A 15,182-nucleotide genomic window follows, 5' to 3' on the forward strand; every position below is an offset into this window, starting at 1 on the left:
ATCAGAGGGAGTGTTTGCCCAGGGCGCTAAATAGGCTAGGACCGCCACTGCCACCAATAATAAGCTACATGCATCAGGGAGATGTGTGTTCACTGCCAGGAGCTTATTTCATGGCCCTGACAGTCTCAAGACAGACTTTCACAAGACTCTGAATTTCTAGTTGTAACTGTATTTATTGCATCACGAAGCTCATACATGAACAGACACCAATTTCTACCAAACTGACACAAAAAAAGAAACCAAACAAGGAAGAAATGTGACCCATAAAGCAGAAGTGTCAAAAGATAATATGCATGTTTGCACTTTTCAGAAGTCACAAGTCCAAGAATGTCATCAAGAAATTCATGCAATTAACCATAAAAGGAGAAATAGCAAAGGTAGATGTGTTTTTTGAACACAGAAAAGTCCGATTAAACATTCAACACAGTAAAAAAAGGGAATTAAAATACATTTGATTCATCAAAATAGCAGCTGAAAAAAGAAATTACATGAACAATGTCATTCCTGGCAGCAGTTCCCTCACGTTAAAGCAAAAGCATAAAATAACATGTTTGATGGGATTTGAAGATGTTCCCTCTTAGATTACTGATTTCTGGGAACAATCTTGAGTTTTACAGGCTGAACTGGCTGAAACTTCCAGTCAAACTGAAGTGGAATCTAAAGAAGAGAAAAGAAATGGATGTAACATCAGGGACAGGACAAAAAAGTAGCATCATAGTCTGAATGTGGAGGAGTGTTGCTCTTACCATGGTCTCTTTGCACGTTTCCAAAGTGTACTTCTGCAAGAGACGGACAATAATCATCTTCATGACGAGGAGGGCGTAGCGCATCCCAACGCAGTTACGAGGGCCGAGTCCAAACGGCATGTACGCATATGGGTTCACCTCCTCTCCGCTGTCTTTACTGAACCTGCAGATACAGATCAAATAAGCCTTTAAAATCATGGAGTTACTACGTAAAAGGAAAAGGCTCTGCATGCTGTTACAGAGGATGCAGTTAATCTAGCTACTCGAAACAGTAGCAAAAAATCCTCTGTTGAATTCTTTTTTTTTTTTACATTAATTTCAGGTGTAGTATTCAGTAAGAATATTTGTAGTTTTAACTTCAGTGCTCTAACACAAAAACAAATACTGTTAACCCTCTACAGCACAGCGTGGCCCCTGGACTACAGAAAGTTTTTGGGTGTCTATAATGAGATAAGATTCGGCGTCTCCTAAATCACATCCTGATGAAGCTTTAACACAGTCTTAAGACACCACTGGATAAGTCTCTGGCTATCCTTGACTAAAAGTAAAGGGACCTAAAACTTTTCATGAAGTCTGCTCGAGAGGATCTGTCAGGATAAATGGGATGAATGGCCCAAAATCCATGTGTGGAACCTGCTGCCAAAGGGACTGTTGCAAACTATCCAATTAAGAGAACCTGAGTGTTACAAATGAGAGATTCAAGTTTTTGATTTTCATTAAATTTTCAAAAATGTCAAAATGTCAACACTTCATTACTTGAAATATTAAGAATAAACTGATGGGAACTATAATTTGTATATATTTAAATAGAAGGAATTATGCAAATACACAGAAATCTAAAAAAGATGAAAAGAAATTGAATCTTTTTATAAATGTATTTAAAATAAATCTATAACTAATTTCGATACAGCCTTGCTTTGTCTTGTTGTGATGATTGTGTAGATGTCTTTGAGTCACTTCTTGTCAGCAAACCCAACGGTATTTCAGCATTTATGTCAGATTTGTTTGTAAGGTTTGCAAAGACAAAGTGATATGAGTGGCTTTTGACTTTTTTGACTTTTCCAGTGCTTTCAACACTATCAGGCCGACCCTCCTGGGTGATAAGTTAGCAGCGATGCAGGTGGATGCTTCTCTGGTGTCCTGGATTGTTGATTACCTGACAGGAAGACCACAATATGTACGTCTCCCACAGTGTGTGTCTGACAAGGTGATCAGCAACACAGGGGCACCACAGGGGACTGTCCTCTCCCCCTTCCTCTTCACCCTCTACACCACAGACTTCAGCCACTGCACAGAGACCTGCCATCTTCAGAAGTTTTCTGATGACTCTGCGGTGGTTGGATGCATCAGCAGGGATGATGAGACAGAGTACCGGGCTGTGGTCGACTCCTTTGTCACGTGTTGTGAGCAGAATCATCTGCAGCTCAACGTGGCAAAGACCAAGGAACTGATCGTGGACTTCAGGAAGACCAGGAAACACTTGACCCCTGTTTCAATCCAGGGGGTCAGTGTTGACATTGTGGAGGACTATAAATACCTTGGAGTACACATTGACAATAAACTGGACTGGGCTAAAAACACCACAGCACTTTACAGGAAGGGCCAGAGTCGTCTCTATTTTTTGAGGCGACTGAGGTCCTTCAACATCTGCCGGAAAATGCTGAGGATTTTCTATGAGTCTGTGGTGGCCAGTGCGATCCTCTATGCTGTTGCATGCTGGGGGAGCAGGCTGAGGGTCGCAGATGCCAACAGACTTAATAAACTGATCCGTAAGGCCAGCAATGTTGTGGGGATGGAGCTGGACTCCCTCAAGGTGGTGTCGGAGAGGCGGATGCTGTCCAAGATAAAGACAATGTTGGATAACACCTCCCACCCACTCCATGACATGCTGGTCAGTCACAGGAGCACGTTCAGTGAGAGACTGAGATTACCGAAAAGCACCACTGAACGACACAGGAAATCTTTCCTGCCTGTGGCCATCTCCCTGTACAACGCATCCACTTAACACTCTGTTTGCTGCTACAACTACACATGTTTCTTTTTCAGCTATTTATTTATGAGTGACTTATGTATGTATGTATGTATGTATGTATGTATGTATGTATGTATATATTACTATTCTTAGTTAGTGTATTGTCTGTCTTGTCTTAATGTTGGTTTATAATGGAGCACTGTAACAAAAAATAATTTCCCCCAGGGATCAATAAAGTATTCTGATTCTGATTAGTCTATAGAAATAAACCTTGTAAAGCACCCTTTCTTTAGTAATAGTTTCCAAGATTTAACCAAGATTGGTTCTTGATAAGATTGCAGATTTACCTCTCTGGTCTGAAAAGCTCAGGTGAGTTCCAGTAGCGTGGGTCTTTGTGCAACAGCCACACAGGAATCCCAATTACGGTTCCTTCAGGGATGGTGAGGCCATGCACCTGCACAGTTTTTTTGCATGTCCTGTCGAGCCGAGGGCCAGTGGGAATCAAACGCAACGACTCGAGTATAACATGGTCCAGGTATTGCAGGTCGGTCAGCTCCTCATAAGAAATGGGTGCCTAGGCAAAATATGAAAACACACAATCACAAAAAAGGAAAATGTGATAAGACTGTCTGCTACGGTAACAAGACAAATTATGTGAGAAATTACTGTACATCTTTCTTCAGGTTAGCATCGATTTCTTTGTGTAAGGTCTGCAACGCATCAGGGTTGGTGGCCAGATTATAAAGCATGTATGTAAGAGTGGTACTGGTGGTCTCATAGCCTCCCAAGATGAAGACCAAGGCCTGGGAAAGGATCTCATGTTCAGTCAAACCTATCAAAAAGAGAAAAATCCTTGTCAGTTTCAGAATCATATTCAAAGCTAGTGTATTCCTAATGTAATAACTGACTGGTATTGGTTAAACACTGATTTAAAGTCCAACCTTCCTGGTGTACATTTTTGATACTCATAGCCAGCCTGGCTGTCTCTAAATATTTGCAGGGATGTTATAGGGATATAATATCCCTGTTTATGGATTACCTCTCTGGTAAAAACATACCTTTATTTGGCTGTTCTTCATCATTCTTATACTCCTTTTTTGGGATCTCACTCTGAATTAACACCTGCAGGAAGTCTGCTCGGGCCTAGACCAAAAAGACAACATTCAGTATCAGCAACAAATGCAAACTTGCTCAAATTCTATTGACTCAAATATGGGTGACTGAAAGACAACAGCAGAAGAAAATTGCAAATATCTGCAATATGGGTAGACTGTATGTAAAAGATGAACACAGTTTTCAATTGTTGACCAGCTAATAGTCAGGTTATTAAACCTGTGGAAAAAAAACACATTTCTCATCTTTAGTTTTGTTTTTTTAATACAAATTAAAATAAACCAGAACAAAAATTTGTAGATAAAGGGTAGGCAGCTCATTTCCTGTTTTCAAGCTAATATAATGATCTTGATTGCTGCACTTCACAGACATTAATCTTTAAATATAATGTAACAAAATAGAAAGCCTTTGATTTTGTGAAATGTTGAACTTCTTTTATAAATGTTATTCTTACAGATTCATCTTCACGATGCTGGGTTTTAAATCTCTTAATGATGTTGTAGAAAAAGTCAATGCTGTCTTTGGGCATGATTTCAATCTTCAGGAGCTCCAGCAGATGTTTACCAAAGGGAAAAATCACTGAAAGGAGACAAAAGAGCAGTTGAACAAAAATTAAAAACCTAGCAATACTATATGAGCAAATGGAGTTTGAATAAGGGTCAAAAGGAGGTCATACTTAGGAAAAGAATAGGCCAAAATTTGATGTTAAGGACCTTCTGGACCTGCACATTCACAGGATCATTTGGATTGTTTATGGAGTCTGTCTCCACACTGAAAGAAGCACTGGTCACAGTGTCTAAACTGTAAGGAGCCACAAACCTATGAGAATTGGAAAAGACAAGTCAGAGCATTATTTACTATAGGATGAACAATGCAATATGCTGGCATATTAAAGATTAACAACATACTGTTTGACATTGATGGGTTCATCCAAATTCGTTTCCTCAAGTTTAGCAACAAGTCGGTCTGCATAGCGAGCAACAAGGGGATAAACCTTAACAAGGAGATAAAGTAGGAGAATTATATTATTTATGTTTTGTTTGGAATGCATGTCAGTGGGTTTACAGAGACAAAAAAAAAAAAATGTAGATACTATATACATCGGGCCCCTTTGGAGGTGGGGTGCCCCCGGCCTCTCGGCCTGGGGCTCGGTCACTCAGGCACAGCTGGGGGCCGGCGGAGCTCACGGGCGCGTCACTGCAACTCCCCCTGACTTCTGCTCCGCGGCTGCTGGGCGAGCCCTCATCTGGGACTCTCCTCAGCTCTTACTGGAACAGTGGCGCGGCTGCCCCTCTGTTGGTCTTCCATGGTCTCTTGTGTTCTGGGGGCCTCTGGATGTCTGGAGTTTTGATCTCCTCCATACCCACTTCACACCCTGGAGGACGGGGCTGTGGCCCCCCCACACTCCCTAGCAGATCATTACATGGAGAAACCTTTGGAATGCAAGCATGCTGATCCACACAGGTATGCACACATGGGTATTCACAGACGCGGACTAAAGCCTTCTTGGCTGCTGCCTCAAAGCACACTGTGCGCTGTCTATCTTGCGTGCTGCACAATATCGTTTATTATTTAGTAAATATTGATATCTATGACTAGCTAGTTTATTGTGATGGTGCTTTGTTTTCTCTATTATTATGTTGCTCTTTGTTGTTTGCTGTCTCCTCTGTTTGTTTTTTTTGTTTTTTTTTTTTTTTTTCTCCACACAGGTGACCCAGGAGTTCTTTTTTTTTTTTTCTCTCTCTTCCCCCCCCTTCTCACCGTCTCTTCTCCCCTTTGGTTTTCTTTCTTTCTCTCCCCCTCTTTCTCTCATTCATTCCCCCTGTCCTATTTATTAAAAAAAAAAAAAAAAAAAAAATGACAAAGGATGAACTGAAGCTCTGCCATCACGTAATGTCGCATACTGCTGTTTCTGATGTCATTTAAAAAAAAAAAAAAGATACTATATACATCAATGTAACTAACGATGTTGGACCAGAAAGACAGAACTTTTCATAAGACATGAGAGAGAATTTCCTTAAGACAGATTAACAAAATTGGAGTTACAACATAACTGATACATTATATCAACCTGTTTCAGTCTTCCACTGGTGAAGCATGGGGACACGGTGTTCCGAATTCTTTTCCACCTCTCGTCTTTGACTACTGAAACTGCATCATCCAGAGGTCCATTCATAAAACCAGAATCCTGTGAAAATTAAATTACACTTAAAGCTTAAATTTAGCTTCCTCCAGCATCTCCATGTCCAACATCAACTTATGAACTTTGCTGAGATAATGTAATGCAACTGTAATGTCTTTACACCTTTATCTCTAGGTTGACTCTATGGTGTGCATATTATTATTATACATAGAAGAAAGTAAAAAAAAATATTTTAAAATGTACATATAGAATACATATGGAAATGTATATTGTAATTTTTTTTGTCAAATATATAACTATACAACAAGCTGCAACTTATCTTAATTTAGCACAAAGATTAATAACAAACTAGAATAACAAGCACGTCTGTTATGTCTGTAATGCTGTTTTTTAATATGTGCATAAGTGAGTACAAATGACAAATTTGAAGAAAAAAAAATACATTTCCCATGTTTCATTAGTACCCACCCGGCAAAACCAGGCAGGTTGTCAGGCAGTCAAACTATTCCTGCTACTGAATGACGGCTAAATTAACACATTCATGCAAATAAACCCACAAAGGTCCCTTTGCGTAGGTTTCACTTTGCTATGTGATACAAAGGGTCTCTTACCCTGCGGTTGGTAAACACAGTGTAGCACTCCTTCACAGTGACAGTTTTAATAATCTCAGGGTCAGCCACCATTAAAACCGGTGTTCTTGCATCGTACAACCTGCAAAAAGGAGGCATCTAGTCATTTGAGTTAACATTTTGGATCTTCATGCTTCAACCAAAAGAGATTTGCACTTTTTTAAAACTATTTCAGGTCCAAAGGAGGAACACCTTCATAAAAACAGGAAATATTCCCAATCTTAGTCACGCACAGCTTATTTAAAAGACACGTAAGTGCAGCTAAGTGTATTTGGATACATGAGTTGAAAACATCTTTCACATGAAGCAACAACTCACCCCCAGATGTCCCCATACTTCGCATGGCACTCTTGGTCAAAAGCAAGAATTCCCTACAAGAAGATGCAGGAAACTGTGTTTTAGAATAGAATGTATGCATTCAAATTAAATAGAGAAGACAGGTACTCATTGTCAGTCATCAGTCAGCTCCTTTTTACTGTAAGGTGAGGTGTATTACTATGTTGGTGTTTGGTTTCCTTACCTTTTTGAAGCCAAGTCCTGTTCCAACAAAAGGGAGAGGCGATGGTCCAGGTATCCCCAGCTTTTTGAAAAAACGATATGGCCAAATTCCATACCTGTGTTACAAAAAAAGAAGAAAAGCTGAGATCGATATGACATCAGTTATTATAAACAAATAACTATCACAACTAATAACAAAGCTTGACACCCATTTGTTTCCTTCGCAGAATACTCACAGCAAAAGCAGGGTAAACACGATCGCCAGCAACGTCCAAGTGGTTGGTGAAAATAATGTGAAAAACATTTTAGACTTTCTTCCTGAAAGCGCTGGAAAAGGAACTGAGGAAACGCGCTGGGAGCCTGATCTTAAAGCCACTCCATGATGGGAGGAGACTGACAAATTATCAGCGAGGCTGTAAAAAAAAAAAAAAGAAAAGAAAAAAAGAGTTCATTGGTGGGTCAGTTAGCTTTAGTCACCACCTCTGACTCAGCGGGTTTTCCAGGATATCAAACAAAAACTTTGATCAGAAAAAAAGGTTTATATGAATTGCAGTATTTAAATTCACAATAAACAAACAACTTAAATAAAGTAGCAGTTTTTTTTTAACGCTCAGATGCGTAAATTTGCAATGACACGACCTGATAAACAATTTAAATTTCAGAGTATGATACTTTTTTCTAATAATTTCCTAATTACACATTTATAAATAGTTTTAAGCCTTTCTTTAAAAACAAAGAAACAAACGCGTATTTCGGAAGACTTTTGGGCCTTTTTAGGCCCCATAGTTTGCCCGGAAATACAACCAATGACCCGGGAAGTTAGCTGCGGATGCTAGTTATGCGGCTTGTTTTCTGCCTTTTTTGTTCTTTGTATTATAATCAAATTGAGTGAACCTGTCTTCTGGTCAGAGATTCGGCTGCTTTTAACGCAGTTAGAAGGTAAGTTAAAGATTAGATGCGTGGTTTCCCATTGTGTGCTTGCTGTGACTCTGAAATGATCCGTTTTTAAACTGTCCTTGTTCTGCAACGTGAAGCACGGTTGACATTAGCTTTCGTTTAGAGCTTCCATTTACAGCTTTGCATTTAAACCACGCTGAGGTATTTGCTTGTTCCATATTTTTAAATATTTTCCCACCTTTATAACAAAAAGGTTAGACTCTTAATACATTTTATGAATTTTTTCTTTTTATAACGGTTTCTGTGTTAAGGGCATTTACTTGTGGGGCGTCAAGGTTGTTTTTAGTTGATGAATCACATACAGCTTAATCTGACCTCAGTAAAACCGTTGGATAAAAACTTACCTTTTATAAATGTTTAATAGTATAATTAACATTTGATATTGGTTCACGAAGCAGATAATTTAGGGGGCAAATGTAGGTTTTGCTAGAAATTTGTCCCATGCCACTCTATTCATGCACATCACCAGGCTCCTCATTTTGCATTATAACCCTAGTTGTTTCCTGTTATATCATATATAATATATTTTATATCCGAGTATCACTACACAATTAACATGACCCCCAAAATTGTATTTATTCTTATTGTATTCTAATTTTTGCCTCATAACTTTTGCACTGTCCACTTCCTGCTGTGACAAAACAAATTTCCCACGTGTGGGACTAATAAAGGTTATCTTATCTTATCTTATCTTAAAAATGTACTTTAAGGATGTCATTGCAATATTTATAGTGAATGTTGGAATAAATGAATGATTCAGATGTAAGTCAGATTTATTTTAATTAGCAAGAGGATTAGTATAGGATATTCATAGTGTGCATATTTTATTTATTTATTTATTTTTAATAACTCGCCATTAGTTATAATATTTTGGAGTGCAGTGTAAACATTCCTAAGTCTAGGTAGCTACTCTGTTCTTTCCGTTTGGCCTTTTTAAAAGGAAAATCTGAATGCAGCATGAAGCATGATGGCTTGAATCTGGTCTTTTTATGTTTCATCATTTGCAGCATTTTTTTTTTTCTTTTTTTACGGGCTGTGGCTCAGGAGGTAGAGTGGGTTGTCTACCAATCGGAAGGCTGGTGGCTTAATCTCTGGCTCTAGTCTGCATGCCGAAGTATCCTTGGGCAAGATACTGAACGCTGAATTGCTCCTGACGCATACTGAGTGTGGCTGTTAGATTAAAGTAAAAAAATAAAGTTTCCCCTAAAATGAAGTTTTATTGGTGAAATAGTGAAGTTTCTCAGTGTACAGTTGGATTCATAGCAGTATGTAGTTAGCATTATGGGAATTGTTTATTGTATGCTTTTTTTCTTTTCTTTTTTTTTTAACAAAACTTGAAAATCCAAACGTCTTAGTAAACTGGTTTGTCAAGCAATTGCCAGTCTGTCCCAACCTTCATTGGATTTAATGGCAGTATAACCTGACAGCTTTCCCTCAATGTACTTTTTATTTTTAGCCCTTTCTCAAAAGAAATCATTTTTCATTTAAAATGTTCAAGTTTGTAATCACTTTGTCTTTTGGTTATTTTCTGCCAGTTTTGAATGTGTCTCTGAAGCCCCGCTATATTTTCACCAAAGCCCTTTTGCTGTCATAAATTGTCACCACAGCAGTCCCTAATTTCAGCTGTTTTTGTCTTTCACAGAAATAATTTGCCATCATGTTCCTCACCCTCACCCTTCTGCGAAAAGGTATTCCTGGAAAGCAGTGGATCGGAAAGTATCGACGGCCTCGACAGATTACTTGGCAAATGAAACGCAACACACTGAAGCAGCTGGAGCGCGAAGCTGAGAACGAGTACTGGATCAGCCGGCCGTACATGACCCAGGAACAGGAGCACGGGCATGCAGCAGAACGCAGAGCCCAGAACTGGCTCAAGCTCAAGGAGGCCAGCTTTGCGAATTTTCCTGAACACAAACGCATCACAGATCACCTGAGTCATCTGAGAATCACTAAGAACTGGTCAAGTTAACGTGTGAAGTGACATGCAAAGACTGTGTTTATAGTATAACAATCTAAAACAGTTAATTTGTCCAAAGAAGCCCTGTTTTTGTTTATTATGGCTTATTATTACTGATTTGCTTATTGTCAACTGAGAAGCCACCTTGAAGTGTTCCCAAAAGACCGTTCTCACTCTCTCTGTTCGCAGATGTTTTGGGTTCGGCTGAAAATGTGACTGGCATTCTTCCTTTCGATGTAGCTTTCTTTGGATAAAATTCTCTTCAAAAGCCACGTTTTATCTGTGCGTCCTTAATTAAGAGCTTAACAACAAAATACACTTTTAAGTTCAGCCTCCCCACTGGTTACAAAAGCTCTTTAACTGAATGAGCTGCACAAGTATATTCCATGAGGAAAACTGAGAAATTATATAGATTATCTGGGGCATTTAGGGTGCAATTATGTAACTTTAACAAACAATTGAACACATTTTAATTTGTTGTGACTGTAAAGCCTTTTTGACCCTTTGAAGTTTTATAAGAGTGGGAGGAATATTTTTTTTTAATCTAAAGGAAATGCTTTGGTTCTATTCACTGATCCTTTTAAGGAATTGTGTTTGTAGGTAATGAGCCTTGTTATTTTATCTACTGCTCTGTAGTCTTGTGATAAGATATGCTTTATGATTCCTGCTATTGCCACAAATCTAAGGCTCTCCAGAGACTCTGGATTATTGGCCCTCATGAAAACTCAGATGCAGCACAACACTGTTGTCTAACAGTGGTTATTGCCATCACATATCAGTAATATTGACAGAACCAATACGTATCTGGAGGAAGAACCTTTTAAGGACATGGAGGAAGGTGTGACCCAAACACAAACTCAAATTACATGCCCTTAAATGGAAACACAGACCTGAGGCAAATTTATCTGTAGTTTACTTTAAGACATCATTCAGTATTTCCAAGCAATAAAGCAGACAATGCATAACACATGCTGTATTGGCCGTGGATATAAGAAATAATTCACTGTATAGTATAAACACTTTTGTTAAAATTCTTTTTTTACAATGAGGGTTTAAAGAAGTGTCACAAACAATAGTATGAGATGCTGATATAGTTTGTGTTCTACATAAATCTGTGTTTTAGTTAATTGATAGCACTAAAGAAGATACTGACTGTCAGTGAGAGCACAACCAATCTGCACACACGCAGCATTACACTGTTGTCTGATAACAGTTATTGCTTTTATGTAATAATTCATAATTATATCACCAGACAGGTGGAAAAGCCAGCAGGTGACCTGATTATTATCCTTTTAAGGAAAGACTGGAGTAAGTTGTGACCAAATAAAAAAAAAAGAAAGAAAGAAAAGCAAACACTGACTCGGAAATCATCTGCCCTTAAATGGAGCCATCAGGCTCATGTACCCACCCCAATGAGGGTTTATCGTCAATGACGTCCACATGGTGAGCATAAACACTTTGATTTTCTGTGCATAATGCCTGCAGATGCTACATGAGGGGTTAAAGTGTAACTGGCAATAATATAAGAAGATAATGTGCTCTGGTTGCTCCTGTCTTTCTATCAGTGTGTGCAGGACAGTGAAATAGCAAAACAGCAGGAAGATTCTGCCATTTTCCACCTTTTTAATTGGTGTAGCACAAAACAGCGGTAACCAGAGCTTCTCTGCAGCGCAGGCTGGTTGCTGGTTTCCATAGTAGCCATCCAGTCTGATTTAGACTTGCAACAACAGGCGAGCCCAAACTGTGAGGACAGAAAACCTGAAGCCCTCACCTGCAAACCATTCATGACGTCATTCTTTCCACCTAAACTGTTTTAATTTCGATGGAAATGTCACTGCAGGATTTGTTTTCTTAGCCTGTCTTAGTGTGGCCAACTACGAGTCCGAAATAATTGAGCAAGATTTATGAGGCGATGAAAAAAATGTTCTAGAAAGAGCTCACGGCAGTAAACAAAGAGGAAACCACAAAGTTCAGCATTACTGTTCCTACAAATTAACTGACCAGAATTCTCCTGGGGAGATTTTAGGAAGGTTTTTTCTTAATTTAATAACACCTGCAAACTTATAAGAGAGATTAAACCTCACTGTTTGAGATTTGACTTTTACATCTAAAACCAAAAAAACTGAGGGTCTTTTAAGAAGATTTTCCCTAATTCCCATGGTCTATTGTTGTAGTCTTTGTAAGATTTTGTGTCTATTAATGTATATTTTATGTTAGTTGGGGGGTGGTGTCTGTTTGGAGGTCATTTTCAGTTCTTTGAGGTTATTTTTGAGTCCCTTTGCAGTTGCCTTGGCCTCTGTGTGGATATTTAATTTATTTTCCAAAGAGAAATATGACTTCAAAACGTCTGTCCTAGGGGTTCCATTTCGCCTTTGGCCATCAGAGTTGTGCTTGTTGGGTTCTTTCATTTGCTAATCCCCGCGTGACTTAAACGCTCTTAGTTCCACTACTGCAGTTTGTTGAGAGCAGGAGCCACTGCGAACTTTCAGTGTACGCATAATTATGTCCAGCAGATGGAGCTCCAGGTCCTGTTAGTAACACCAGTCAATAACAGCCAACCCAGAGTCTCTCCTCTCCTGAGAGAAATGATGGAAATGATGGATGATGAGGTGCGTAAGAGGCGCCAACGCACCACACCGGGCTTGGGAGGTAGCTAATGAGCACACCAGACAGCCAGCCTCTGTCCAAGAAATCCGCTCAGAGCCTGAGACACCATGAAAACAAACTGCAGATTGCGGAGTAACGATTCACCTGCAGACGACTGAGTGAAGCGGCAGGATGGCGGGGGGTCGGAGGGGACTTGTGGCCCCTCAGAATACTTTTTTGGAGAATATTGTCAGACGGTCGAACGGTAAGGATGATGCGATTTAAACATTAAAAATGAACTCTACTTTGTTTTGGAAAGCTAGACATAATAAATGCCTCGACACAGTCAACTAGTCTAATTAACTAAATAACGAGGAGGGCTAATTAATTAAGAATCCTTTATTGAGATTTTTTTAAAGTAACATTTTTGTGATCTTTTTACCAGGAGGGGAAAAACTACTGGGTGTTAAACATTCTGATTAATGTTTCTAGTAGGACTGTCAATATCTCACTCATGTATTTAGAGTAAGCATATTCATCTTTAAAATTATTTCATTTTTTCACTTTCACTTTTTCACTGTGTGCATTACAAGCATTAAATGTACTACTGATTACATAAGACCATTGGAAATGTCCAAGGAAAGACTGTATGGCTCAGAAATGTCTGGCATGATACTTATTTCTACAGTTTTCACATAAATAGATTATCAGTATAATATAGAGAGTGAAAAGTCCTGCTTTTGATAGCATTCACTTTAATTTCCCTTTAAGTTACAGGTCAGTTTGAAATTTAGCTGTTGGGATTTTATTATCAACATCTGAGGCATTATTATTTATTAAACTAAATCTAAAAATGTATCCAAAAGTAGTTGACATTTGTCCAAACATAATCCTAATAGTTATTTTTATCATGTTCACTTTTCTTCATGGAGTCTGGAAAGCCTTGCACCATGTTGTAACTGGTGCTATGAATCAGTTAATAAAGAGGATTTAGGCTTTCTGTTATACCATTTTGAGTTACATTTCACTGAAAGAAAACACACAGACCAGACTTCTCAGGAAAAACATGAACTAAAATTAAGATTCTTTCTTTTTTAAACTTATAGAGACAAGTGGGATTTGTTAAGCCAACTGTTCTGGCTTCAGTAAAAACACAGAAAGTAGCTTTTCTGTGTTTTTTAGATCCAACAGGACGTGACAGCACGGACTGGAGAGTTGACAGCTAGCTGTGACAGAGAACCACCTGCGTTTGTTGCCTCTGTCATGAGACACATTTTGGGAAAATTACTGGATACGTACTATCTTTATGTTTTTGTTTTTGTTTTGTTTTTAAATAGGGGTTCACACATGTGAAACCACCATGTTTCTGTGCATGAACTCTCCGCCTCACTGTCAGTCTGCTCCTGCTGCACATATCTACATTTAAATGTGTTATGACAAACAGGGAGCAGCCTGCTCAGAGACAGTGACAGCATCTCTTCACAGTGAGGCTGGCTTTACAGTGTGATGTCTGGATTCCTAAGCTGTATAATATATTTAAGAAAATCCACCCGTTAAAAACAAAAGCAGATACATATGTTTTTCTTATGACCTTAGGCAGCCCATGATGGATTAGTGAGCGGTAAATCTCTCCCAAGCTTGAAACAAAGGAGCCGAGACTATAATCTGCTGGATGCCACTGAGACAGTGGTGGGTGGGCATTCGCAAACAATGAAATATTCCTTTTATGTACCAGTCATTCATTTTTAAATAGCTAGCTTTGTGCTATATTTTGACGACAGTGTTCAAGACAACTTTTTGATTTTCGTGCCCAGCAGTTCACCACCTACTTTGACTTTTAAATTATGCAGATATCTTCTCTTCTCTCACTATGCTTACACTCCCCATTTAATAAACCTGTCAAACATTTTTCTCAGCACTTGTCTTAAAAGGAAACGAACAGTCACAAAGAACAGCACTGATGGCTCAATTACACATGTCAGTAACTTAAAAAGGTACATATTATGCTCATTTCCACCTCTGTATTTTTATTCTGGGATTCCACTAGATTAGCTTTGCATGTCTCAAAGTTTAAAAAACGTCTTCGATATACCTGTTTTATATGTTGCCCCTGAGTTCGTCCTCTTGTCCAAAACAATCCCTAGATTTCTTTACTAAAGTCTATTTTCCTCTGATTGGCTGACATCTCGAAGCCTGCCGAGGGGCAGCACTGAGAGTTCTACGTGCTGCCCCTGTAGAAGACGACTGTATAGAAACATCACATGGAAAAAAACAGACTGAAGCCTGAGATTCTGGCTCATAGAGATTAGAGATCATTGTTTGAAACTTTTTCTCCCAAAATTTGGTTCATAGTAACAACCTGCATACGTCTGTTTACTTGTCTTTTCAAATGACAGTATACTAACAAAAAAATATAAGATAGGCATGGTTGAAGAAACAGCTGAAACAACGTCAGATTACATTGATATTAGTGTTATATTTGATACTGTAATATAAACTTACCTTGTCTTTTGTAGAACATAGTCATGTTAGCTATACAATTTATTTTGTATTTATGTTTTTCTGTAGCAGTGTTGTAGAA

At 38.7% G+C, this 15,182-nt stretch overlaps 3 protein-coding genes across 5 annotated transcripts in view; 2 read left to right on the forward strand and 1 right to left on the reverse strand.

The window, feature by feature from the left end:
* Positions 1-153: 153 nt before the first annotated feature.
* Positions 154-7,510, reverse strand: LOC147315959 (cytochrome P450 3A40-like). Its single transcript, XM_086258979.1, has 13 exons — positions 7,338-7,510; positions 7,124-7,217; positions 6,922-6,974; positions 6,586-6,685; positions 5,903-6,019; positions 4,740-4,825; positions 4,508-4,650; positions 4,286-4,410; positions 3,777-3,861; positions 3,390-3,550; positions 3,066-3,292; positions 747-909; positions 154-657 (listed from the first exon to the last, which is right to left on the reverse strand). Exons 1-13 carry the CDS (start codon positions 7,403-7,405, stop codon positions 583-585), a joined length of 1,497 nt encoding a protein of 498 aa, XP_086115105.1. The 5' UTR covers positions 7,406-7,510; the 3' UTR covers positions 154-582.
* A 372-nt stretch (positions 7,511-7,882) lies between these two features.
* mrpl57 (mitochondrial ribosomal protein L57) lies at positions 7,883-10,623 on the forward strand. 2 transcript variants are annotated; one of them, XM_086258980.1, is made up of 2 exons: positions 7,883-8,040; positions 9,701-10,623. In XM_086258980.1, exon 2 carries the CDS (start codon positions 9,716-9,718, stop codon positions 10,025-10,027), a length of 312 nt encoding a protein of 103 aa, XP_086115106.1. In that variant the 5' UTR covers positions 7,883-8,040; positions 9,701-9,715; the 3' UTR covers positions 10,028-10,623. The 2 variants fall into 2 exon arrangements, with proteins under 2 accessions (XP_086115106.1, XP_086115107.1); XM_086258981.1 differs by lacking the exon at positions 7,883-8,040 and adding an exon at positions 8,079-8,199.
* Positions 10,624-12,712: 2,089 nt separating this feature from the next.
* kcnh1a (potassium voltage-gated channel, subfamily H (eag-related), member 1a) overlaps positions 12,713-15,182 on the forward strand; it is a 60,409-nt gene continuing 57,939 nt past the window's right edge. For both annotated transcript variants that reach the window (XM_086258983.1, XM_086258984.1), the window contains exon 1: positions 12,713-12,866. In XM_086258983.1, coding sequence (XP_086115109.1) covers positions 12,794-12,866 — 73 coding nt within the window. In that variant the 5' untranslated portion in view covers positions 12,713-12,793. The remainder of the gene's footprint in view (positions 12,867-15,182) is intronic.

This window comes from Aulonocara sp. 'chitande type north' Nkhata Bay, linkage group LG13 (assembly GCF_057382095.1).
Source record: "Aulonocara sp. 'chitande type north' Nkhata Bay isolate Kocher_YH1m ecotype deep benthic linkage group LG13, A_spYH_male_GT1.1, whole genome shotgun sequence".
Lineage (NCBI taxonomy): Eukaryota > Metazoa > Chordata > Actinopteri > Cichliformes > Cichlidae > Aulonocara > Aulonocara sp. 'chitande type north' Nkhata Bay.